At 41.7% G+C, this 25922-nt stretch overlaps 1 protein-coding gene across 2 annotated transcripts in view; it reads right to left on the reverse strand.

Annotated features, from left to right (window-relative positions):
• LOC148022880 (plant/protein (DUF810)) overlaps positions 1–25922 on the reverse strand; it is a 199907-nt gene that overhangs the window by 140675 nt on the left and 33310 nt on the right. For both annotated transcript variants that reach the window (XM_087695818.1, XM_087695820.1), the window contains 5 exons: positions 14310–14485; positions 14138–14202; positions 8661–8937; positions 4586–4652; positions 4325–4481 (listed from right to left, as the gene is read on the reverse strand). In XM_087695818.1, the coding sequence (XP_087551944.1) occupies positions 4325–4481; positions 4586–4652; positions 8661–8937; positions 14138–14202; positions 14310–14485 (742 nt within the window). The remainder of the gene's footprint in view (positions 1–4324; positions 4482–4585; positions 4653–8660; positions 8938–14137; positions 14203–14309; positions 14486–25922) is intronic.

Here is a 25922-nt window from a genome sequence, read left to right on the forward strand (position 1 = left end):
ATATGCAATCTTAGGATGTGATCAAGGAGCCCCCTACCTACTCATATGTTAGTCCCCTTGTGCCTCTTGCACTAGATCCCCTCCCACAACCTACTTGAAATGCGCCCCCCCACCCTGTGGGTCAAAATGAAGCAAATGCAAAAGCATATGGACAAGGCTAAAAGACAATGAACACGAGCGAATGTAGAAGCGTATGAGCACAGATGTACATGAGCTGTTGGTGTATCTCCTCGAGCCGGATCTCTCCCACCAACCTGAAATGAAAAACTGAGGAAGGGGAGGCTAAAATGGGCTATAAACAGCCAGCAAAAGATGGGTAAAATATGGCAGATCGACCAGCCAAATCTGGCCGACTGCTGCCAAAGTTGGCTGACCTGCCAAATCTGCCCAAATGCCACTATAGTTGGCTGACTGAGCAGCAAGATCAAGGGTCCCCCTCAACAACATGTGCAATGCGCTACTAGAAGACAGATGGGAGTGTATATGTGATACATCAAAGAACAAAGCAAAGTTTAGGGCGGATTGACAAACAGGATCTTCATTCGTGTGTGTGTGTGTGTGTGTGAGAGAGGCTTGGTAGTTTTTTTTTTTTTTTGGGGGGGGGGGGGGGGGGGGGGGGGGGGGGGATGCTCTTGGAATTGCATACTCATCTTGGAAGTTGGGAGAGAGAGAGAGACTAAGAGAAACTTGAAATTATGATAATAAACATAAGGCTTAGGAGTTGGAAGATATTGTTTGGTCTAGTGTTCATAGGCAAAAAATAGCCTATTTTTTGGTACGAAATGGTACAAATACATACGGTACGGTGCGAACCGTATGGAACAAACCAATTCGTGCATAGTATGAATGCAACTATGCTCCGGAGCCACGGTCAAGTGCTCGATGTGAGCAATCACGATTGGAGTGCAAGAGAGAAAAAGGAAAGAACGGATGCGGGCATTCAATTGGGGGGGGGGGGGGGGGGATACTCATCTTGGAAGTTGGGAGAGAGAGAGAGAGACTAAGAGAAACTTGAAATTATGATAATAAACATAAAGCTTAGGAGTTGGAAGATATTGTTTGGTCTAGTGTTCATAGGCAAAAAATAGCCTATTTTTTGGTACGAAATGGTACAAATACATACGGTACGGTGCGAACCGTATGGAACAAACCAATTCGTGCATAGTACGAATGCAACTATGCTCCGGAGCCACGGTCAAGTGCTCGATGTGAGCAATCACGATTGGAGTGCAAGAGAGAAAAAGGAAAGAACGGATGCGGGCATTCAATTTGTCCCAATGTCTTTGTACCTTCATCAACTTGGCCTTCTCATCTGAAGAAAGCTTGAAGGCATCACGAGCTCTAGGATAGTTTATAGCCATGATCACAAGCTCCACCAAATAATAAGACTCCAAGATGGTAAGCATCATTACACGCCATTTGTGGTAATTCTCCCCATCAAGCTTTTGATCAGAAGGAAGAGTCGGCAACATGGGGACTTTATGGTCCATAATAGCCTGAAACTCCACATCAATTTCGGGGCTGACACATCCGTACACCGAGATAGTGTGGGTTGGTGGTATGGGACACCAACCCTTGGGATGTGGTCATGTAAATGGAATGACCTGCACAAAATCAATCACAACCCCCTCTAACTCCATGTGCTGCTTAAATTGTTTCTTATAGTTTCCACTATTGCAATTTGATTACAAAGTGTACTTGGCATTCCATTTTCCTAGTGCCCAAACTAACACAAAAAATGCCTAGTGCCCTCTGAGAGTACCCCCGACAGAACTGATTGCACCAATAGTAACCTGAAAAATGCTAGTCCAGGGGAAACCTAATCTCTAACACACACACACGTGCACCCTGGTGCCCCCTCTCCAAGCTAGCCTTCCTCCCCCTTTGCACAAAACTCCCCTTTTTGGGCCCCTTTCTCCTCTTACAACCTACTCACTCTATTGCTACAGTCCCTAACTGTGTCAGCCATCACCGCCACTCTTGTTCCCAGCCACCACTTTTTGTTGCCCATTAGTTAGCCAAGACTATCACCTATTCTATGAGAGAGAGAGAGAGACGCAAGACATGGACGCAAGACATGGATCATGTGTTGTGGTAGGCCTGGGGTCCTCTCCTATACCATATAGGTTTCAAGGCCAAATGGAGCAGCCCTAAGGAGACCACCGCTACCAATAGGAGATGTAGTAGTTGTTTATTCACAATAGGATCCACCAAGCCCTTATCTTATGGGATGGCACCCCCAATGATGTTGATATTACATCCCTTGTCCTTGGCTTCTCTACCCCATCTCTCCTAGACCACCCTAAGAGGAGGTGTTTTGTATATTCTTGTGATAGCTCTAGCTACATTGAGGAGCCCTTTTACTTCTTCACCCTTGGATATTATGATCAACCACACTTTCTATGTCCACAAAAAAAAAAAACCCTCAACCCCCAAAAAAAACTTACAAATTATAAGACCAAAGAGCAATCACCATAGCACTAGACAGGTCACGAGACAATCCGCTTTGGTGGGAGATTGCAATTGAGGAGCTCTATGATGGAATCCATAGGGAGTACAATGTTATTTCGAAAATAGCAGTCGAATTCTCATCTCTTCCAAGTATACAAGTAGTTGCTTGTCTTTAGAGGATGTGACAGCACCAGCCTTGATAAAATTACAGCAGCCATGGACTGTAAAAATATCTACCCAATGTTGCTCGTATAGGTGGGGAGTTCCTTGTCCATACAGGTGGAGACCTTAATCCTAAACAGGGTACAGATTAGATAGCTAGGAATTTTGTATTTTATATTCAGACACATTGGGATGGTAGTGTCACATGACTCAAGTACTTCACTTTTTGGCTCCTTGGATAAGTAAAATTGCACAAGTTGGACAGTTCTTTAAGAAGCTCATCACAGGATCACAACAGCTAATAGGGGGACAGTGCAGTGCACATGGACAAATGGCAGCTAGGACCTGCATAGGTGTACATGCATATGCACATGCAGAGTACTGTAAGTATGCAGGAGTAGTCTGTGATACCCATCACTGGCAGCCAAATAGGAAGCCTGGATGGTGAGCAGCTACATCGAGGCAATAGACAAGATAGACCTGCATAGGTGCACATGCACATGCACACGCAGAGTGTATAAGAATGCAGGGGTTATGTGCAATAGGCATCACCAGCAGCCAAATAGGAAGCCTGGATGGTGGGCAGCTACATCGAGGCAGTAGATAAGCGCCATGGGATGTGACCACATTCTATAGAGCAGGTTCACATAGAGTTTCCAGTCCTCAACACAAAGATTGAGAGAACTTCACAAGGGGTGAGGAGTTTCTGCCAGGTGAGTGGTGTTTCCAGCAAATCCCCAACTTACATCTCCAATTTATAAAGCATAGAATTAGGGCAACAGCAGGTCCTCATTATCCAACTTTCTATGCAACCACATCTCAATCTGACCATAATTTCTCTGGGTGTCATGTCTAAAGAGGGTTAAATTGCACTACAGCAGCACGACCACCTAAGATGGATCGACCATAAGGGATGTCAACCTTTTTTGGCCCTACAAAATTTGCTATGGTTTGCAACTTACGACTAGGCCTTCCAAGCATGAGAAAACAATCTCATGTCATACCGCCTCTCATGGCCTATGCTTTTTGGAAACTTATACCAAAATACATAAATCCTGTGCATCAGACATTAAGCTACTACTAATCTCTCATAGATTCCAAAACTACTCCTAGAATGTAAGCATATTAACTTTGTGTGCCAAACATTAAACAAGGTTCAGAACCTTTAAACACTTCAATCCTCCCAGTCATACTGGCTATCCATGCCTTTCACAGAGAAGGCCTCAAACCAGCATTTGAAAAGCTGCAAAATCTTCAGAGCTACATTGATTTTCCAGCAGCAGAGACTCCACACAGGTCATACTGGCTTGCCCATGCCTTCAACAAAGAAACCCTCAAATAAGCAAGAAAAGAGCTGCCACATACTTACGAGATGCATCATTGCCTAGCAGCAAAGATTCAACATTGGCAGCGAATGGCTGGGTTCAAACTCTGCTTGCCACAAGTACAGATGACAAGTGACCACAAAAAATGCAATGGTGGACTGCAGAAAGTAAAAATTGACTTTTGATACACTTTAAGAAGGATAATGCAAGCTGATTGATCTGGACATTGCTTTGCTTTCAGTTGTTTAAGAGGAAAAAATACCCCATGTTTGAGCGGATTCATCTGAGAAAAAGGTATCTCACAGAAGTACAATACCTAATCACAAAAGACAAGACCTATTCTAAGTGGAAGAAACAAATGACAGCTGTCTAGTAAAAAAGCATACCTCCATTTGTGTCCGTATGTTTTCCACCAGACCTACAATGCCCGGTTCACGACTTGGTTGAGGCTTGAACTTCTCAGATTTACGTCCTGTAAGCTTCCTGACAAGCTTTGACTTTTTTTCCTCTTTCTTTTCTTTACCAGCTGGTAGCACAAGGCCCCTAGAAGAAAAAGATTAACTTTGCTTGTATAAGTCGAAATTGCTAAATTCAAGACTTTCCGTCAGATTTCAGACAGCTAAATTACAAGAGTTTCAACACTTTACCCTGATGCAGCAACAGAAGCAAGAAGGACTTCATATGCAGTTTCACGGAGATCATCCTCTGATATTCCTGTTAAACAATTATATTTTAGACATCAAGAAAAACCCTGCTAGCCTGAAAAGCACAACGAAGAAGAAACACTTGCAATGTCACAATATCAACAAGCTAAACAACCACTTGCATAAGAATAGTGAAAGGTCTCAAGTAGAATTTCAATTCAGAAAAAAGCAGCACCTTCAGGTCAGCACAGTTCTACAGAAGACAAGCTAAGCATTGCAAAGAACCAACCTATAAGTTCTAAAACGATTGATTAGATGCATGATCAGGAACAAAGCACTCCAAAATTTACCAATAATCAAACTAAAAAACTGCCTTCCAACAAAAATGAAGAACAAACCTAGCAAATGAGACTTTTTGGCAATCTGCTAGCTAACCAAACTAGTTAGCAAGTATCTGCTCACATGAGATTAACTTAGAACTCAACAAAGAGCTCACAAATAGAATTCTATTACAAAGTAAATTATCACCATGATTTCAATGGTGGTTGTAAAGGAGGCTTTATGGCCTTGAAGAAACACTTGGGTGAGGATTCAGAACCTTATACATTGATTATACACAAAAAGGATGGAAACATTTCCAGGTGATCGTGAGTGAGTACTACCATTGCTCCCCCGCCTCCCCCCCAAAAGCACCCACCCTATTTGCCACTGCCACCACTCAGCCACACACTACAGGTAGCTTTCTAAGGATCTAAATGGATCTAAAGACAAGACAACAACATAGGGACGAGCTACAATGAGGACAGAAGAAACAGGTTTTGTGCCTTATGGCAAGATAATCTGGAAGTGTTCTAGCACATAGGAGTTTGATGTTTCTGTAGGATAGTTTGCTAAGGTTTTCTCCTATCGACTAGTAGGGTTTTCACTTGGCATCACACCAATTATGAAGCAAGGTTCAACTTGGCTTTGATATCATGAAGGTGCAATGAGCTAGCACCTTATGGCAAGATAATCTGGAAGTGTTCTAGCACATAGAAGTTTGATGTTTCTCTAGGATAGTTTGCTAAGGTTTTCTCCTATCAACTAATAGGGTTTTTACTTGGCATCACGCCAATTATGAAGCAAGGTTCAACTTGGCTTTGATATCATGGAGGTGCAATGACCTAGCATACAAAGTCTCATGGCCATGCAAGACCCATGGCAGGAATATTTAGCACACAATCATTGTCAAGGCAGCCTGAGTTTATCACATAGGCAAAGAAAATGAGGCATGAATATGTTGCTTTTGACCATAAACTCCAGATTTCATGTGAACAAGGGCTTTCCGCCCCTCCTAAACCTACAACAAAAGCTTTGGTGGAGGTGGATCCATTGGCTACCTCTTTGACGTGCTCGTTGTGCTCCAAAACAAGCGGGGTAAGCTCCTCCAATAGAAGCTTCTCACAAGTCTTTGATGTAAGAAGGATGGTGTCGAAAACATCAAATCGGGGAGATGGCAATTGAGTCAAAAGAATCATAGCCATATCCTCTAAAGAGATCGTCCTGTCAAGGGACACAAGCTCATCCCTCCTATCCTCCAACCCGTTGATATGATCCTTCATGAAAGGAGAATCATCAACACGAGCATCCATAATTTCTTCTCGAGAGTAAATGTCTTTTGATGGTACAAAGAAGCTGATACAATGATGATGGACTGATCAGTCCCTACATGCAGCCCACAGTGTCAGTGAGGGTACCAGATCAGGCTAGTAATGACAACAGCATCAAAGACGGAGGAAAACGACGGAGTCAGGGTGTGCACCTGCCAGGGAAGAAGGAAGATGATGATCTGAATAACTGCCAAGTGGGAAATGGCTATAAATAGCCACAAAACCCCTAAACTAGCAGACTAAAATCTAGAAATGCCATAAATGCTGGTTGTGGCACAATAAATGCCTAAAAAATCCCAGATGGCCACCAAAAAATTCCAACTGGTAAGGACAATGTCTGGCAAGTGTGGACAGCCTGTAAAATGCAGAAACTGCCCATGGAAAACACACTAGAACCCGACAAAAGAAATGCACCCAGATAGCCACTCTAGAACGAGCAGCCTCCCCCATCAAACCACATGACAAACCTGCCATAGCTCCAAAAGTCCTCATTTGACTTAGACTAGGCTCACAGGCAAGAGATGACAAGGCATGACAAACATGACTGCTAACAATCCCCACATGGAACAATGTAGCAACTATTTTTGCCAAGCATTACCCACTTAGCAGCCTTGGAGATTTCTTGTAATAATTCTTATTCCATGATATTACACTGAGAGGGGGTGTTGAGATTAGGTGATCAGCTCCATATCATGGGCACCATATTGTGATTGCACCACAGTTTGTGGTGCCCAGTTTTGCCACATACAGTCATTCACAATGGCCAGTTTTGCATCCTTTGCCTTGTATAGGCTGGCACGCTTTTACATCATTCTGTTCTTACTTCAGCAATTTTGTGCCTAGATTCACAGCCCGGAGCCCTTTTTATCTCTGCCATTCTAAGGAATTCATTCTCCTTTCAATGTCCACTCACTTTCTGCACCTCTGTTCCATCAATTCCACCCTTCCCAACAGTGAATACTCAAGTTCAAACAGCTGACTCAATTATTGATGTTCACATGGATCCAGTTAAAGCCACATGAAACATTCCTCCTCAAAAGAAGAAAGGATGCATGACTGTCCTTTCCTAAAATACATAGAAAAGCATACTAATGCAAGCATGCTTTTTCAAGGTCACTGTGAAATATTTCTTCACTGAAACACAGTGGTGCAGAAACAATTTATTTAAGAATGAAATATTTCAATCTCAGGTAGGCACTGTACAGTTCAGTGTAACACTTTAGATTGGCCGAAATTAACATCTTCCCAATCAAGACCCAAATATAAAACCTGACTTCCCCAAATTGAAAGAGTAAAGTTCTCAAATTGCAATCTTGTCCGCAAATGGAAAGGAGACTTCAGATTAGAGGGAGCACTGCAATTCCCCCCTGTCCAAATAGGCCCAAACTCGTAAGTGGAGATTCAGGAAGCTGCTAGCCTTTTTCTAAGAGTTACCTTACTTTTCTGCCAAGAAAAGAAAAGAAAAACCCTCAAAAGCAATCAGAGCTAAAATGAGTACTGTACAATCCAAACGCATGACAGAATAAAAGCATAGGAAATAAACGTCTCCCATGCTGCCCACTTTCCAAAAAGACTGTCTAAAAAGCCAATCTGGACGTTTGTAATCCTAAACCACGAAGGTGATACTTAGTGAAAAAGGGTGCCAGAATCCTGAATGCTCAAGAATTTAAGAGGGCATCTCACTTTTTCCTCCTAGTCTCAGAACCTCCTTGTAGTATCTCAAGCTTGAAATTTCAGATGTGAATGCAATCAAATGGGACATTTCACAAAGACTTTCATACAAATCCACAAAAGAAGAGGGAAAATATTAGGATCATTTGATTTGTTCTTCTAAGTTGTAACAAAATGTATGTCAAGGAAGAAACATATTTGAGGGAATACTAAAGAAATTCGCCCCAACATAAAAAGCTTCAGAAGTTACTTTCAGCGCAGCAACATTAGAAGTTCGCATCTCAGAGCCAATGAAATGCACTCTACAGTGAACTGCTATAAAACTCTCAACAGTTACAAATTGAAAACTGGCTGCCTAATATCCTCAATTGTCACATTAATGTCATCTGAGAACACCTCATTGAAAACATATCCAAGACTAGTCAAGGACTTGTACTACAGGCCAAACTCAAACCATACTTTAAAACATACAACACTAAAAACCATTCATCAGCACCAAAACTGTTGCAGTTCCCGAAATAAGATGATTATGAGGAGAGCTTCAAATCTTCAATGCTTCACAATTACACATAAATCATCTACCCATGATGCATATGTTGTATCACAATGAAGCTAATCCACCTAGCACACCAGCATAATAAGAAATTCCCATTAAAATATTATAGCAAGTTGATAGTCACAAAAACATGTTGTGTCAACAGAAGGACACTTCACCCATACACCAGATGAGTCTTAGCTCAAACAATAGTACGACATGCCTGTTTTGAATGGAGGGAGATCCAGAACCAAATCACTAGCATCATGAAGATGACGACGTGTTAACTCAGGACCAATTCCATCATCTTCGTCATCTTCAAAGTCATCAATCAGTTCATCAACTGAAAGCTGTCGTGATGGAGTCGACATTGAAGACAATGATTTTTGAAGTGTTGTTCGTGGAGCCACAAGCAAAGTTGGTGGCATCCGTGAAGGAGGAGGGCCAGAAGAGTCCACATTAGTGACAAGAAAATAAGTTTGCCCCAAACCTGACCCAACCTGCAAGTAATATTCACATCAGTAAGAAAGAAATCCAACTTGTACAGTTCCAAGAGAGCTGCATCTTTGCTAATCCAACTTGTACACTTCTGAGAGAAGCTGCCACATATATCATGTTAATATAATTTTTATGTGGCAGCAATCACATTAACTGCCAGGCAACCACTTTTCTGTGAGATAACTATTGTCTTACTCTAAATGTACACTTCTTTCTGTTCCTTCCCTCCTCTCTCCTTCCCCTTTCTCAGCCCCCTTCCCACACCATGTTCCACTTCACACATATAACACACAAGAGCAGATTGCTTGCTTTTGAGAGAGACAGAACTTAGAGCAGAGAACTGTGCTGGTGAATGGAAGGATTACAGCTTAATAGATTCTTTCTACCACCAACACTGCCTCCTCCCTCCTTCCCCCTTCTCTGCCCCTTCCCACACCATGTTCCACTTTGCACACACAACGTGCAAGAGAAAATTGCTTGCTCCTGCAGATCAGAGAGAGACAAGCTCTTAGAGAAGAGAACTGCACTCCTGAAGGGAAAGAGAAGATTACAGCTAATCTCTCCTTCCCAATGCCAACACTGGTCACAGCAGAAAGCAGTCGATTCAAGGGACGGTGCAGAAGCCTTCTGCTGCTACCAGTCAGAAGACAAACCTAACAGGGTTCAAAACCAACCAGATGTGTGAGAAACAATCAATCTGATACATCACTCTGTGTTGAGAAAGTCAGCACTTGAGTCAACCTCAAAACCGCGTTTACAGGACCCACAATGCATACAACAGGGTAGGCGGATGCAGCACAGAGAGCTCTTTGCGCTCTCTACTGTTGCTGTCATACACAGTTTTTCAGGAAATAATGTTGTATTAAATGTAAATGCAGCTAAATTGTCCAATTGAGCCTAGCCTGTATAAACTCAAAAATATTGGTGAAAGAAACTGTAGTGAGGTCTGTCCAAACCTTGTAACCACACTGTTCCAGAAGTCCAAAAGTGCACACGAGAGGTACCGCCAGCACATCCCCCCCAAAAAAACACACACACATGAATGCATGCATGCACTTGAGTGCACATGCACAAGAGCGCGCGCATGCACACACAATTTTCTTGTGAAAGCACTGATGATTAGATTGTTTATGTACAAGGGTATTGGATTTAACAACAAAGTCTACTCAAAAATATCAGAAATATAGGCATCCATATAAAGTATATATTCAAGTTGGTAGTAATAGTTTCACAATGTGGTGCGAATGATCCAGATTAGCAAATCTGTTTGCAAGAAATTCTTCCTCACTAATAACAAGACTATTAGTCAAACAAAACCCATGTTTAAGGACCAAAACAAGTCCATGAAAACGTTGACGAGTATGAGTAGAAGCACAGAGAGCTCGAGGTGCTGAACAGTAAGAGAGTGTGATGTGACATTTTTCAGCAGCTTTGACTCATTAACTACCACATCCCGACTGTGTAGCACCTTTTTCATGCTTGGAACCCAAACTCTATAGCCCATTTCACCTTCATCTCCATAATCCATGAAGATGCCTCTATGAGATTTCATATCTAGTTTGGTTTTGCTATCAACAGGTACATGTACATAGCATTCGCAGCCAAAGACCCTTAAGTGGTCATATGAAGCAAATTTGCTAGACCGAATCTCCTCAGGGATGCCACTTTCAAGTGCACGATGTGAAGATCGGTTGCAAATATGCACCGCGGTTTTAAGTGCCTCTCCCCAAAATGATTGCGGGAGATTAGCTGTGGACAGTATGCATCGAATCTCCTCACGTAACGTGCGATTCATTCGCTCAGCCATACCATTAGATGATGAATTATAAGGAGTTGTAAGCTCCCATTTAATCCCATTGGCATCACAAAACTTATTGAATTCCTTAGATACATACTCTCCCCCGTTATTTGTTCTTATGCATTTTAATTTTAAACCCTTTTGAGTATTAACAAATGCATAAAACCTTTTAAAAGCATCCAATGCCTCACTTTTTTGCTTAAGCAAATAAACCCATAGCTTTCTAGAATGGTCATCAATAAAAGACACAAAATAAGAAAAACCACCATGAGTTTTTATTGACATAGTGCATACATCACAGTGGACTAAATCCAAGATACACGCCTTTCTAGAGGCTCCATGAGAGTATGGACTCTTCACATGTTTACCAAAAACATAGTCATCACAAAAGTCAAGCTTTGAGTTTTTCACATCAACTCTTTCACATGAAGAAAGTGCCTGCAAACCCTTTTGACTCATGTATCCAAGACGCTTGTGCCATAACTCCATGTGTGACTATACTTCAGTAACTACAACAAACTTTCCAGGAAGTGCCTTGCAGAAGAGATAATATAGAGTCCCCTTTTTACCACCTCTAGTGACTAGCATAGACCCTTTTTGTATTTTCCACATTCCACCACCAAAGTAGTAAACTAACCTTTGTTGTCTAACTGCCCAACAGAAAGCAAGCTCTTCTTGATGCCAAGTACATACCTAACATCATGAAAAATCAATTCCTGACCATTTTGAAAAGCCAGGTGTATGGTGCCCATTCCTTCAATATCACATGCATGATTGTTGCCAAGGTAGACTTTTCTAAGATTACCTTCTACATAAGAAGAAAAGCACTCCAAAGATGGAGTTACATGAAATGAAGCACCGTTGTCAACAATCCACAATTGTGACAACAAAGTATCTATCACTTCCGTTTTAGTGATATACATGTCCTTCACTATCATAGCATGTGAATTTGAAAATGCAACCAACAAATGAGCATCTTTATCCTCTTCACTCTCCTCAATAACAACACTAGATACCACATTTACTTTTTCTATCTTTTTAGGGATAGAGCCGCCATCCTTTTTATTCTTTTTGCTTTTTGCATTTGCTTGCTTCTTGCGTTCTTGTTCCCTTTTAAAGTACCTGCAATCGGGCTTTTTATGCCCTTTGTGACCACATTGATAACAAGTTACATCTTGCTGTTTTTCCTTGCTTTTGCTGCGATTTTTGTTCTTATTTGCAGCATTAGATCTTTTTTCAATGCTTCCTCTTACATTGTAGGCTGATCCATTGTTTTCCCCACTTACATTGTGTCTAATCTCTTCATTGAGAATAGAACCACGCATACCATCAAATGCCGAGTTGGGGTTATTGCTCAATGACACAACCAATGCTTTCCATGAATCAAGCAAGGTCATGAGCGAGAAGATAGCCCTCAATTTAGGATCAAAAGCTGGCAAGCTTGCATCCTGTAACTGACTCAAAATACCAGTGAAAGCATTCAAATGCTTTGAGGTAGGCTTAAGACTCATCAAGCTTCAAGTTGACCAACTTTCGCATGAGATGTACTTGATTGACAAGAGTTATATTCTCATAAGTAGCCTTGAGTTTCTCCCAAAATGTATAGGCAGCATCAAGCCCCTTTATATCAACCAAGATATCATCTATGACACCCATTTTAATGTAAGTAATGGCCTTTGTATTCATTTTAGCCCAATCCTCATCTGACAAAGCAACAGGCTTATATTCTGCTAAAGCATCATCACAATCCTTTAGAAAGAGTTACCCTCCATAAGATCTTTCCATCCAAAGATCAAAACCATTGCTATCGAATTCAGGAATCTCAAAGAGATTATTTGTGTCAGATGTAGATGCACTACCAACCATCTTCAGCAATAAACAACTGCAATAAAGGGCTAAATGCTTTCAGCCAATCAACAAGTACACACTCTTGTACTTTCAAGGTTTCCAAGAAGCAAATATTTAGCTACAATTTTAGTCTCAAGTACTGGTTACAGCATATACACGAATCAAATCTGATACTTTTGCATTAATGACGACTCCCACTTCAGTAATACATCACCATAATGCCCAAACGTAATGACCCAAATGCTGTATTTACCAATGTTTCACTGCATAGTGAGTATTCAACAATATATATACCAAGAGAAGCTGCCCTTTTTCAAAATTTGAAGCATCCAAAGCTCAAAAAACTCCACCTCAGGAGTGAATCAGCTGCAAATTTCATTGTCCAATCTCAAATCAACTCAAAATATATCACCAATGTGAAAAGCTCCAAAATTTTTGCAGTGAATCTGCCCCAATTGCATCAATACATCTTTCTGAGCATCAAGTGCAAGAAAATGTTGCAGAAATTTCACAAATTCTGCAAAAGCCCCAAATTTCGGGTTCCAAGAGTGCACAAATTTCTAAGAAACTGGCTCAACCAAACGAAAATTTCACTTGCATCTGAAAATCCCCAAATTTCCAAGACCTGTGCACTCAATGTCTACAATTTATGATTCAGAAGTCATTGAAATATGTGTCCAACACCAAATCTGGGAAAAGCCCCAAGTTTCCAGGAGCAAATTTCCACACATTTGTGTCCTATGCTTGCACGCGCGAACATCCGGCAGAGAAGGGAGAGGAAACTAAAAAATTCAGATTTTTAAAGAAAACATTGACTTGACCAACCCGTCCCGTCTGCCGCCTGGTGATACCATCAATCTCATACCCAACATGCCGTGGACTATCGCCGCATGAATATCTCGTCCACCTGGTCACTGTGGACTGGTCACATGCTGGTCCTAGTCGCATGTGCCATTTGTCCCGTCGACCTAGTCCCCATCTGACCTGTCGCCTAGGCCTATTCGGTCGCCTGTCGCCTGTCTAGTCGCCTATCGACTGTCCAGTCACTTGTCGCCTGTGTCAGTTGCCTGTAACTATAAACTGCACCTGTCAACTGCACCTGTTACCTGCTCCCCGTAGCCCACCGATCCGTTACGCCTGCAGCAGGTGTTATCACAGCTGTCGTTTGTTGATCCCAATGATGACGATTGTTCTGTCTGCAGTGACTGCCGGCTTGCACCGTCGTGCTCTGATATACCAGTTTGACGAGTACGAGCAGAAGCAGAGAGAGCATGCACATCAATCAAGGTGCTGAACAGTGAGAAAGTGTGAGAGTGAGAGTCGATCAATAGGCGTGTACCAATGTGGTACACACACAAAATAAAAGAATGTGTTTATACTTAGGATACGGTACACTTACACCCACTAGGGTGAGTTCACATGTGTGAAGTAATATATACACGGGAGAGCGTAAAGGGCCTTTACACCCGAAAAACATATCTATAAACTTTACACTCAAGCTATAAGCACTACAAAAATATAAGGAAATAGAGAGTTAGCATGAAACCTGTTCTTACCATGGGGGGCAGGCTCAATTCCTCATAATACTTCTTGATTGCCTCAGACAACTCCAACACTCCATCTATCATCACAATTCAAGGAAAGAGAATCAATTTATTTGTCCAAGAACGTGCAGCAACATACAAAAGCCCTGGCCTAAAAGACTAAAGCAACTTAGCAGATACTTACTTTTTCGAGCACATTCCAGCACATAATCTACACTCACTTGATCCAAATCAACATCCTCAAGAGATGCAGCCCCAGGGGGCATAACAACCTTCCTCAATACACTGGCTGAAAGAAGAAAACTAAGGAGCTCGTGACGATCCCGACGAAATCGTTGGAGCATCTCCATTTCAGAAGCTCTGCAGAAAAGCCAACAAATACAATATCAAGACCTCAAAGCAGGTATATTTCCTTAGTCCAATCAGTGAATCAAAGATCTAAAAATGTATAAGTTTTTATAAAATAATGTGTTATGACCAAGAAAAGACATGCTACAGTATCAAGACCTTGAATTCAAAAACAGTACAGATGGCTATAATAACAGACTTCTGACTTTCACAGTTCACTGTTCAAAACAAAAGTATCCAAAACCTCAAAGCTAGCATCCCAAATCCAAAAATCTAGGAAACTCCACCTAGTTAATCTCATTGCAAAATGAAAGCGTCTAGGAGACAGAAAGGCAAAGAAGAGATGATTGCTTGTCAGTCACATATTTTTGTTCTGCTTGACCATGGTGGTGACAGCCTTTAAGCAGTTTTCACCAGAGAGCAATTGAAGACAACTGGAGTTTGCTCAATAGCACAATACTTTGAACAGTTTTCACTGGCAAGCAATTGAAAACAATTGGAGTTTGCTTGATAGGGCAATACTTCAGATCAGATTATCCCTATGAATGTATATTCCATTGTTTTCCCATACATTTCCATGCAGACATGCATGATAATATGGTTGGAAGTTCATATAAGACCCTGAAACAGCTGAGATGCACATCGTAAACATTTGTGGTTTTCTGACCATTCAGCTAACCAGTCACATCTGATTCGAATTATGGCATATTCTCTGTCACCTGCAAGGTTCCTACAGTTGCATTTTGATTCTTGAATCAAATCAGTGCGTTTGGCAGCTTGACAACTCCTATTCAACCAAGAAAACTCTGCCAGGTCGACTGATTGTATTGTTAGTAAGAGGGTACATCTCATGGGTGAGAGTCTTATGTCTCTGCATTCCTCATTTTATGCCATTTACATTATTTGTGCTGCCCAGCTTATTTCTGGTGCCCATTTTGGGGCTGATGAACTAATATTGTTTGGCATCACTTTACAGCCTATTCATAGGCAAGCTTCCTCCTACCAATTAAGGCAGAAGAATGGCACAGCAAAACATTGGCCTAGTCCCAATCCACAAGCCAATCTTTTGAAAACTGACTGGTAGGGTGTATAGATGGGCTTGTTGATGAACCCCCAAAGGTCATAGGTCTCAAAAACGGCCTCAGCTTTCAGCTTCCTAACAAATCATTAAGACATACTTGTGGCATGGGGTATGTTGGGTAGAACAAGTGGAGTAATGAAAGGTGCTTGTGGAGTATAGCAAGGTGAAAATGATCCCAAGAGAGCAAGAAAGAAAGAAAAAAAGAAATAATGTCTATTGAAGCCCAAAATGGCATATGAGATGGAACCATGTGCAATACTCATCCTTCAACACGACTACATCTTGGTGGAGAGAGGGAGACCGTGCACATTGCAAGCAACTCAGTGCCCAAGCCCTTTGTATTGTTCTTGTGCCTTGGTATATGAGGTTCATTTCCTGAACATTTTCTCCTTGAGTTCTTGTCATGAGGACATGTATTTTTGAAACCTCGCTTAACATGTGGATTAATTTTTAATCGCATGATTAAGTAAATATTACACATGTGAGGTGCAACTGGGATTAAAGTAAATTTACGAGCCGAGGACCCGAAGAAATCACCAAATGTCAAAGGCAAAAGTTGCTATAAGTTATGCCGCACAAGTACTCGGTGGTATCCGGTGCCAATTGGTGGCTTAGGTCAGTTGGAGACACTAGAGAAGTGGCGTTTAATGGTACCTAACGCCAATCTGATGGCCAAAGATGGCGCAGAGATACTCGCGAATAGGAGTTGCCTAGCCAATTTAATTATTGGCCAGTCAAATAATTTTTCAGGGCACCGAAATAATTATTAGATTAATTTTTAGTATTTAAAGATTGAAAATTAATATTTAATTATGAAAAATGCTAGGAAAACCATTTGGGAAGACTATCACTTATCAAAAATGCCCATACAAGACTAAAAAACGTCTTTAGAGGCTGGAAAGAGACATTTTTTATAAATTCAATCTGCAAGAGAGAGGGAGCAGAGACTATTGGTCTGATTTGCAGCCATTCGAGGACCTTCTGAGGCTGCCAAGGATAGGAGAAGACCAATCAACAATAGGAGACAGCATCTACAGGCTGCTAAGACAGGGCAGCAGCAATAAATGATTGATTTTCTTTAGTTCTTTACATCTACAAGCTGTTGTGGCAGGGCAACAGCTGCATTTGACTAATTGTAAATCATTCTTCACGACAAAACTCTGAATTTTCTCTCTCTACAACTTTCCATCTCATCTCCCAACCACTTTACAACCTTGCTCCGAAGATCTCAGCATTTGAACCCCTGGAAGCTAAGAAATTTCAAATTTCTCCGCTATAAACCCTAATCTGCAACAGAAATCAAGATTTAGCAGCAACCTCAGGAAGCATGCCAAAAATTGAAAGCTCCAAGACTTGGATTGAACAAGGCTAAAGCTATTTTTAGCCTATTCAAGTGGAGGGACCAATAAATAATTGAATTTGGGGCATTTTCCATCTCCATCAAAGCAGGTGAAGGCCAATTGATTGCCTGAATCAAGGGGCAAATCGGATTAAAGACTTGCAGGTGATTCATCACAGCAAGGGGAGTTGGAATACCGAGAGGGATTGGGAGAATCCCATTGTAAATCAACTTTTTCTTCAATAAAGCTAAAGAAATACCAAAAGGGACGCCAATTTTGGGGCTAATGGGGTGTGCATTGTCCAAGATCAGTAGGTAAATTTGTATTTTCAGATTTGCATTAACTGTTTGCTGCTGTAATTAAGTTGTAATCAGGGATTTACCACCCATCCATGGAAGGAAGGTTGGTTACAGTTCTTGTGTTCTTTGCAATGTTCTTCTCTATCTTTGAATTCTCGCAGTCTATTACAGCAATGTCTCTTTGCTTCCATTGCTGCCCACTATTCTAATGTAGTATCAGAGCATGTTCCACTTGGTTCAAGTGCTGCCTGCTGCACTTGACTGTTGCTTTCAGGTCTGTACACAAGAAGACTGCACCAACAGCTTGCATTTTGCTGCTGATCACTTTGTGGCTAGTCCAAGCGACAGTTCTTGTGCAGTTCTTGTGTTTTGCTGCCAGCCTGCACCTCTAGTTTTCTACCTGTGTTTTGCTGCTCCAACTATGATTTTGAACTGATTACTGCCATTTTCTTCAGGGCAGCCGCCAATTTCTCCAAGACAGCTTGCCTTTTGCTGCCAACCTGCATTTTCAGTTTTCTACCTATGTTTTGCCAATCCGGCTGCTGTTTTGGACTGATTTACTGCCATTTTCTTCAAAACCGCTGCCAATTTCTCCAAGACAGTTTGTGTTTTGCTAAGCAAAAGTGCCTATGGTATGTTGTTTCAAAAGCCATCTTGTGTCCCCGAGTGGCATCTCTTATTCCAGATATTGGGACCAAGACAACTATGAGGAAGAAGTGCTTACTAGGGAGACAATTGATGCTCATGCCTACTCTACTCTTCTCTAATGCATCTCTATAGAAGTTCTTCCAACAGCAGCTCCTACAAGTTGGCTTCCAAAGTGTGGGCAAAGTTAAAGCTTATGTACAAGGCTCTGTCAACCATGTGAGCTATGATACTCTATGCATACTAATTTGATTGTTCGGGTAACAAAGATACATGACTAACTTTGCAGAAGAAGAAGAGAAGAAGAAATTCTCTATAAGTGATCAGCAACAGCAAACGCAAATCAGAGTGATGTATCTGTCCAGACAAGGCTGATCAGTAGCTGCAGCAATAGGGTGGCCAGAATAAAGCGAAGTGAGGCAGAGCAGCAGCCTGAAATGCAGGCCTAGCTGAAAAACACAGATCAGCCTACACCAGCAACTACTCTTGAGAGAAGAGAATATGCTGCAAGGCAGCAGACTGCTGCAAACCCAGCCTTTTGACTGTGAAATCTTGTGGCTGCTTGCATAGAATACTCCAGGCTGATCAAGGTGACAGTATGCAGCAATAAACACAGATCTGGGACAGCTTCTAGATGTAGTAGGTGTGAAGGCAACAATTGCCAAGCAACGCCCCCAGCTAGGAAAGAGCTGGCAGCAACATGAACTGAGGTATCTGCCAAAGAGGGGTGTAGAAAGCAATGTTAACTAGGTGCCAACTGATAATGAAACTGCAATGACAAGATGGACTAAGAGGACAAGCTGCCTCCTATTTATAAATGAGTGGATCCTCCTAATTCGGGTTTGGCTTATGGGACACAAGCACTCTCTGGGAAAGTGTGATAACTTTGGTAATAGGCATGTTTTGGGGTTGTAATAAAGAGCTAATCAGTTTATAATGCATTTTTTAAGCTCAACACTCCCTCTCAGGCCCAAAACTAGAACCATGAAGGCCTCCAACGCATAGCTCGGCCCATAATCGCCACAAGGTGTCCCACCCCAAAGCAACAAAGGCATTGGACAAAAGGTACACGTCGGCTACTCAATGGCCTACCAAGACTACAGAGGCGATAGTTATCTTACCATGGGAGCTCAAAGGGTCACCTAAACAAGCCAAGGCATCGAAAAAAGGGTGCTCATCATGTGTCAGGTATGCCCACTTTTACCTCTGTATCAGCTCCTATTGTTTCTACTTCTGAGTAAGATTTCAATTATAAAATCAAGGAGGAAATTTTCCAAATGTTCATTCAATTTTGAGTCCTGAAGGGAAAAGATTTTCGAATACACACAATTAAGAGGTGCATATAAGAAAAAATCAGCAATCCCTTCTATAGGTTTTCCTTTTCTTATTTTTCCTTCGAATTTTATATCTCAAGATCAATTTGAAGTTGGTGCATCATCATCTCAACATCGATTTTCAATCTCCTAAAATGAATTTCCATTCACTTTCACTCTATCTACACCTCAATTTCTAGTTTCATCCATCCCATCCTTCTCTTCCATTGCATCTCACTCATCATTCACACCTACATTCACTTCACAACCCACTTCACCACAAGTGCAATATCACACCACACTAGGGAGTTCTAGAAACTTAGACACATCCTTTCCCCTTAGAACCTCTACGTTTTCACATCCAAGTGGTGCACATACACCAATGAGGGAGGCTAATCCCCCACTTCACATGCTTTCACGAATGTCCGAGCATGGGATATCCTTCCAAGAACTTCCTTTCCAAAGTGCGGACCAATTGGTATCACAACTTGCCCAAACAACTATTCCTAGTGAACCTTCTGGTTATGTTCTAATGCCACTGTTGACAATTTGTCAAGGTTATTAAGTTTCAATACCTCCTCCATTGGCATCTTATCTACCCATCCTATCCACCTTTCTACCCCCCCTTATCGCTCTTATCCAACACCTGAAAGTTCTTCCTCCTCATCATCATCCAAGCATGCATTCACTGGCAAGACTCATTTCAATGGATTGAACTACAATACTTCGCCAAATCTAATGAGACATGTCTTAGACTCATAGACCTTGTGGGACATTGTACCTAGGCTGGAAGCCCAACCAAGCCCTCACCTTGTTCCACCTACGATTGTCTATTCTTGGAAGGCCTAAAATGCTTTTGTCATCATTGAGTTAATGCAAGGATTACTTCCAAAATTCAACTCACAAATATCATTTTGACCTTCCATTCAAGTGGTGGGAACACTTGACTCATTGCTATGAGCCTCGTGTCATAGTGCAACGAATGCAGAAGTGTATGACCAAACTGAAAGAAAATGAGCATGGAGAGAAGAGGGAGAGAGAAAGATATAGTGCAACACAAAAATCTACAGTGAACGAATGCTAAATGAAGGAAGGAAATATGTACAATGCACTGCTAAGTATATCTCCACTGAACACCTCTCTCTGCCTGCAAATCTAAAGTAAGAATGATTGGGAGCAAGCCAACCATTAATAGGTTGAAAGAAGAGCAATAAAATATGTAGGCCGGCCAGCCAAAAATTGGCTAACAGCAGCAAATAATAAATAATAAAAATGCTGCCTACATGCCATGTGGCACTGCTCAACTACCTAGAATTGTTGCAAGCAGCTAGCCACTACATAACACTATTCGACCTAATCCAAAAATGTGTAAATCTGTCCTATAGTGACTTTACTCTACTTGTGCCCAACCAGGGGATGACTAAATCTCGAACACCCCCCCTCAGATCCTAGACGTGCCATAAGGTTGTTGGCCCAAGTGTGAAGTAATTGCACAATTAATTGATAGAGAATGAAAGATAGTGAATGAATTAATGGATGCACAATAACTCAATTGCAAAATGAGAGGTGATGTATTAATGAATGAGAGAGAGAGAGAGAGAGTACAACGCTCAATGCGATCACAATGAATAATGCCACAGTTATGTGCTAATCACACACAAAGAATCCTTTCATTACGAAAAGAAACCCTAACGGCTTAACCGTCATAGGAAACTCTAAATGAAACCCTAACCCTACACCACATTTAATGACAATTTAAATGCCTAGAGAGCCAAGATCATGGATCAAAGGGCATAGCCCCTAAAATGGCTTACGAACCCCCCTCCATGAAATGGGTGAACTGATCTAGGAACAATGACAAAATCTTGAAAAACAAAAGAAAATATAAGGTCACGGTTCCACAGGTTCATCCAAGTGAATATAGCAACCTATGACTAATCATGGAACAAATGGAATCAAATTCAAGGCTTACCAGAAAGCTTGGAACTTCGTTTGAGGAGGATCCTTCATGAAAAGATCTGCCAAGTTGTCTTTAGTGGATACGTTAAACAACTCTATATCTCCAACGTACATCCGCTCACAAACATAATAATAATGAACTTCTCTATGCTTTGTGCGGGCATGGAATACTGGGTTCCATGCAATGGCCAAAGCATTCTAGCTGAGATCATAAAGCTTTTATCCCTATGGCTGCAAGCTAATATCCACAAATACTTGTCTTTTGGAAGTCATCTCGAACTTCTCTCCCTACTTCGAGATGTGAACATAGGAATCACACCTGAACACCCTAAAATAAGACACATCCAACTTTTGACCAAAATAAGCCTCTAAGGTGTCATATGAACTACGGCTGATGTAGAGGATCGATTAAGGATGTGGACAATGGCCACTGCTTCAGCCCATAGACATTGCAATGTCTGTCGATGCTCCATCATAGTCCACACCATCTCAATCACACTACAATTCTACTACTCCAATATATTGTTCTCTTAAGGTGTGTTCATGTTGATAAACTCCCGAAGTGTATGTTCAGCACCGCATGGGTTTTGCAGTTGAAGGATCCGAACACTTGGTATGCAAGCTGAAAAAGGCTCTGTATGGTTTGAAGCAAGCTCTACGAGCTTGGTATGCCAAAATTGATGCCTTCTTAGTTAGCCAAGGGTTCATTAACAGCCCATCAAGGTCTACTCTTAACCTACGCAAAGAGGGGGGATCCTTGCTGGTCATTTGTCTTTATGTGGATGATCTTTTGCTTACACGGACACATGTTGATCAGATTTTTCAACATTTAAGAAACATTTGCATCAAACTTTTGAAATATCAGATTTGGGGCCTTTGCATTACTATTTGGGCATTTAGTTTATTCATGATAGAGACATTGGATTGTCACAATCCAGATATATTGGTAAACTCCTTGAGAGATTTGGCTCCCAAGATTGCAAGCCAGTAAGTATACCAATGGAGACTAGACTTAAGCTATCTTTGCATGATGACAATGACATGTTTGACATTCATACATATGCTCCGGCAATTGGATGTCTCATTTATTTATGCAACACAAGGCCACATATTCAGTTTGCAATTTCAACCTTGAGCAAATATATGCACAGCCCAAGCATGTCACATTGGCAAGCTGCGAAGCGTGCTTTTTGTTACTTGCAAGGCACTAGGACTCTTGGATTGCTTTATGCCAAGGAGGGTTGCTAGAGTTACATGCTTATAGTGGTTCCGATTGGGCTGGAGATTTGGATTCTCGTCACTCTACAAGTGAAAATTGTTTCTTTCTTGGATCTTATTGCATTTCTTGGCTTAGCAAGAAACAATCCACTGTTGCCACATCATCTTGTAAAGCTGAATACAAGGTAGCTTTCACTACTATAGTTGAATATGTATGGCCAAGACGTTTGTTGGCTGATCTTGATGCATCTGTCATAGAGCCTACTCCTTTGTTTACTGACAGTCAAAGTATCATTGCAATGGCACCAAACCCAATGTTTCATGCACAAACGAAACACAAAGATACATTATCACTTTGTCAAAGAGAGGCTACATGCAAGGGTTATCAGCCTTGTCTACTGTCCTACCGACAACAATGTAGCAGACATCTTTACCAAAGCTCTTCCTTGCGAAAAATATGAAGCATTTCGCAACGCTTTAAATTTGATCTCCTTTGATGGATGATCCTTGTATGCTGATCACTTTTCACTCCAAGGGGTTTGTTGGGTTTTACTCACGCCTATACTCACATAGGAGTGTCGATGATCCACAATAGGACACTAGACACTTTTTACTCTTCGTAAGAGAGGTTTTTTTCACCCAATCATATTACCCTTTATTTGTGTATTTATATTACACACTTCGATCGGGTCACTTATCACACATTACACATTTTAATGTGTGAATGCACCCTATGGCACTTACACAACCCTAAAGTATAAGGGTTGTACATTTATACTTAGTCTTACACACTTTGAAACTAATCAAGTTGTGTTGTGTCTACACTTTCACTCTCTCTACTATCTACACTCTATACTGACCTGATAGCTACCATCTCTAACTCAACACATCTCCTCCATCCAGCTGTCGCCTACTAATCCAATCACTCCTAGATTTGCGTTTGCTGCCAAGCATTCATCCCCAATTGGAGACAACTACTGTTGTGCTGCATTTACACTGTCCAAGGGCACAGGAGACTGTTGCCATCACTCCTACATTGTCGCCTCACCATCTATTGGCTGTGTTTGGTGTTTTCTCTCTCCACTACCTATCATTTGGCTCCAGATATGTGTTTGTATTCTCTCTCCTCAAGAGCATCTCCAATCTATCGCCTACACCCACGAAGTACACAGTCATTTGCATTTGTTGTTTTTGCACTCGCTTCACTTCTTGTCTGCATCAGATCCAGCTTGCACAACTGCATTTGCTGGTGTTCGACTCTCAAAACACTACCTTTGCTGCATTTCAAGATTTGTTAAGAGTACAACACATTTTCCCACTCAACATCTCTGTCTCAATCCTCAAGACGAGAGTTCAACGTATAGTTTTCATTCCTACACAGTTTGTTTGTTGCATGAGTATTGTATATTCAATATTCAATCATTCATTCAAATTCCACTGTGTTCATTGTCCTTGAGTTACCCTAACCTTAAATATGTTCTTTTGAGTTTATGCTTTGTCGTACACTTTTATTTATGTTTCTATGTTAGGATATTTCTTCACATGGTATCTGAGCAAGGTTCTTTTCCATGAGACCTAGACCTTTGATCTGAAAGCCCTTCGCAAGAAGCAAGAACAGCAGGAGGGCAAGATGACTTCGAACACATCTTCACCACATCATCACGATGCTCCCAAGCCTAGCACATCGAGGCATGCGACAGAGTGGGTTTTGTAAAGAAAATTGCTAGGGTTTGCACTAAGGAAACACAAAGTGTACGACCATGACAAAAACACAAAGAGATAGACACAAACATAGAAAGCAAAACTCAAACCCTAAACACAAAACTCAAAACTCAAACACAAACAGAAGAAGGGAGAGAAGAACACAACTCTGAAGTGAATGAATACCGTAAATGAATGTAAACGTGTACAGATACTCAAGGGCAGAGCAATGTGTCAAAGAGTGACATCCACCAAAAATAGATCCCAAGTGTTGTGACCACCAGTCGGAGTGACGGAGTGAGAGAAACACCATACACTGATCACCAAGGTGTGAGAAGACTGAGATGACTGCAAAGGATGATACCTGATGATGTGGGCAAAGCAACAAAATGTAGCAATAGAATGCCACAGTAGAACGTCGCAGTAAAACGTGGCAGTAAAACGCAATAGTAGAACGCCGTAATAAAACGCAACAGTAGAACGCCGCAATAAAACATGGCAGTTGAACGCCGCAATAGAACAAGGTGATACCAGCAGTCGCAAAGGCTGGACCGCCACACATGGTGGCAGACTGATGGCTGAGATCTGCACACAAGGGTGAGAAACCTACACATGAGGGATAAGGTTGAATGGGGGGCCTGTCTATTTATAGATGTTGAAGGGTTGCCCCAAAGAAGTAGGGTTTTAGGGGGGACCATTGAAACTCTCTCGGACCACTCCTCGTTTTAGGATTTTTCATTAATTAAGTGTGTTTTGGCGCTGTTTAAGAATGCTGATCAGCTAAAAAGCATGTTTTAACTCAACATCCCCTCTCACGGCCAAAATGGAGCCGAAAGATTAGGCCAACCACTTTGATTTTTTTACTTACCCCAAGGCGTCCCATCCCAAAGCAACCACAGCATCGAAAAAAGGGTGCACGCATGGCGGCTGCCTAGTGGCCTACCAAGACTACAGAGGAGATGGTTATCTTACCAAGGGAGTCCAAGTAGTCACCCCAGAGAGGACAGGGCATCAAAAAAAGGGTGCACGTCGGCTGCCCAGTGGCCTACCAAGCCCTACAAAGGCGAATGCAACCACACGGAACTTTTTTTTTTAAGTAAAAAGTAAATTTTATGGGATGCGGCCAATTGAGTAATAGTGATCCAGAAGATGAGAGTAGGAAGAGTACACCCAACACATCACAAAAAAGAACAAGCTACCCATCTACTCGAGGGTGTCGATGACAAGAAAAAACAAGTGATGAGGTATCCATATGATGATGCAATATCGTGGTGTGGTGACAACAGCTGCCGATGGAAACAGCTTAGGATCCGCTCAAGTGGTGCTCTGCACAATGAGATCCAAGTAGACTACATACTGAAGAATATTCATGTAGCAAGTGCCACTTGGATAGTGTCCCTCGTGGAAAATTTGTTCACATACCCAAGCACCCTAGTACAAAGATGATGAAATCATGCAATGAAAAGGGGAAGGTACAACAAGGGGGAGAAGCCAATGTCGAAGACAAAATGTTGAAGCCTGTAAAATACCAAGAAGGGTAGAAACCCCCTCTCAACCTAGATGTAGATGCCGAAGAAAAAAGAGGAGCCTGATATCGGTCTTCGTGTGGTGCCGAGAACCATAAGGAATGGAAGAAGATGATGTGGATAAAGCACCCCGCTGGAAGAGCAAGGTAGAAGTCACCGCCTTGATAGCATCGAGAGAGATGCTGCACGATCCACCTCGGGAAGAAAAACCTCCATGCTGAAAAAAGAGCAAGCACTCCTAGGATGATGAAACCATGAAAGGAATGATGCGTATCCCTATGACTCTAGCCAAGGTAGGACCAAAGCAATGTTGGGAATAAAGGCCCTCATGTCTTTTAATGTGCTCGGGTGTAAACACACCCTTAGC

This window comes from Lygodium microphyllum, chromosome 16 (genome assembly GCF_053477565.2).
Source record: "Lygodium microphyllum isolate KBCC chromosome 16, Lygodium_microphyllum_v1.1.10, whole genome shotgun sequence".
Taxonomy (NCBI): Eukaryota; Viridiplantae; Streptophyta; class Polypodiopsida; order Schizaeales; family Lygodiaceae; genus Lygodium; species Lygodium microphyllum.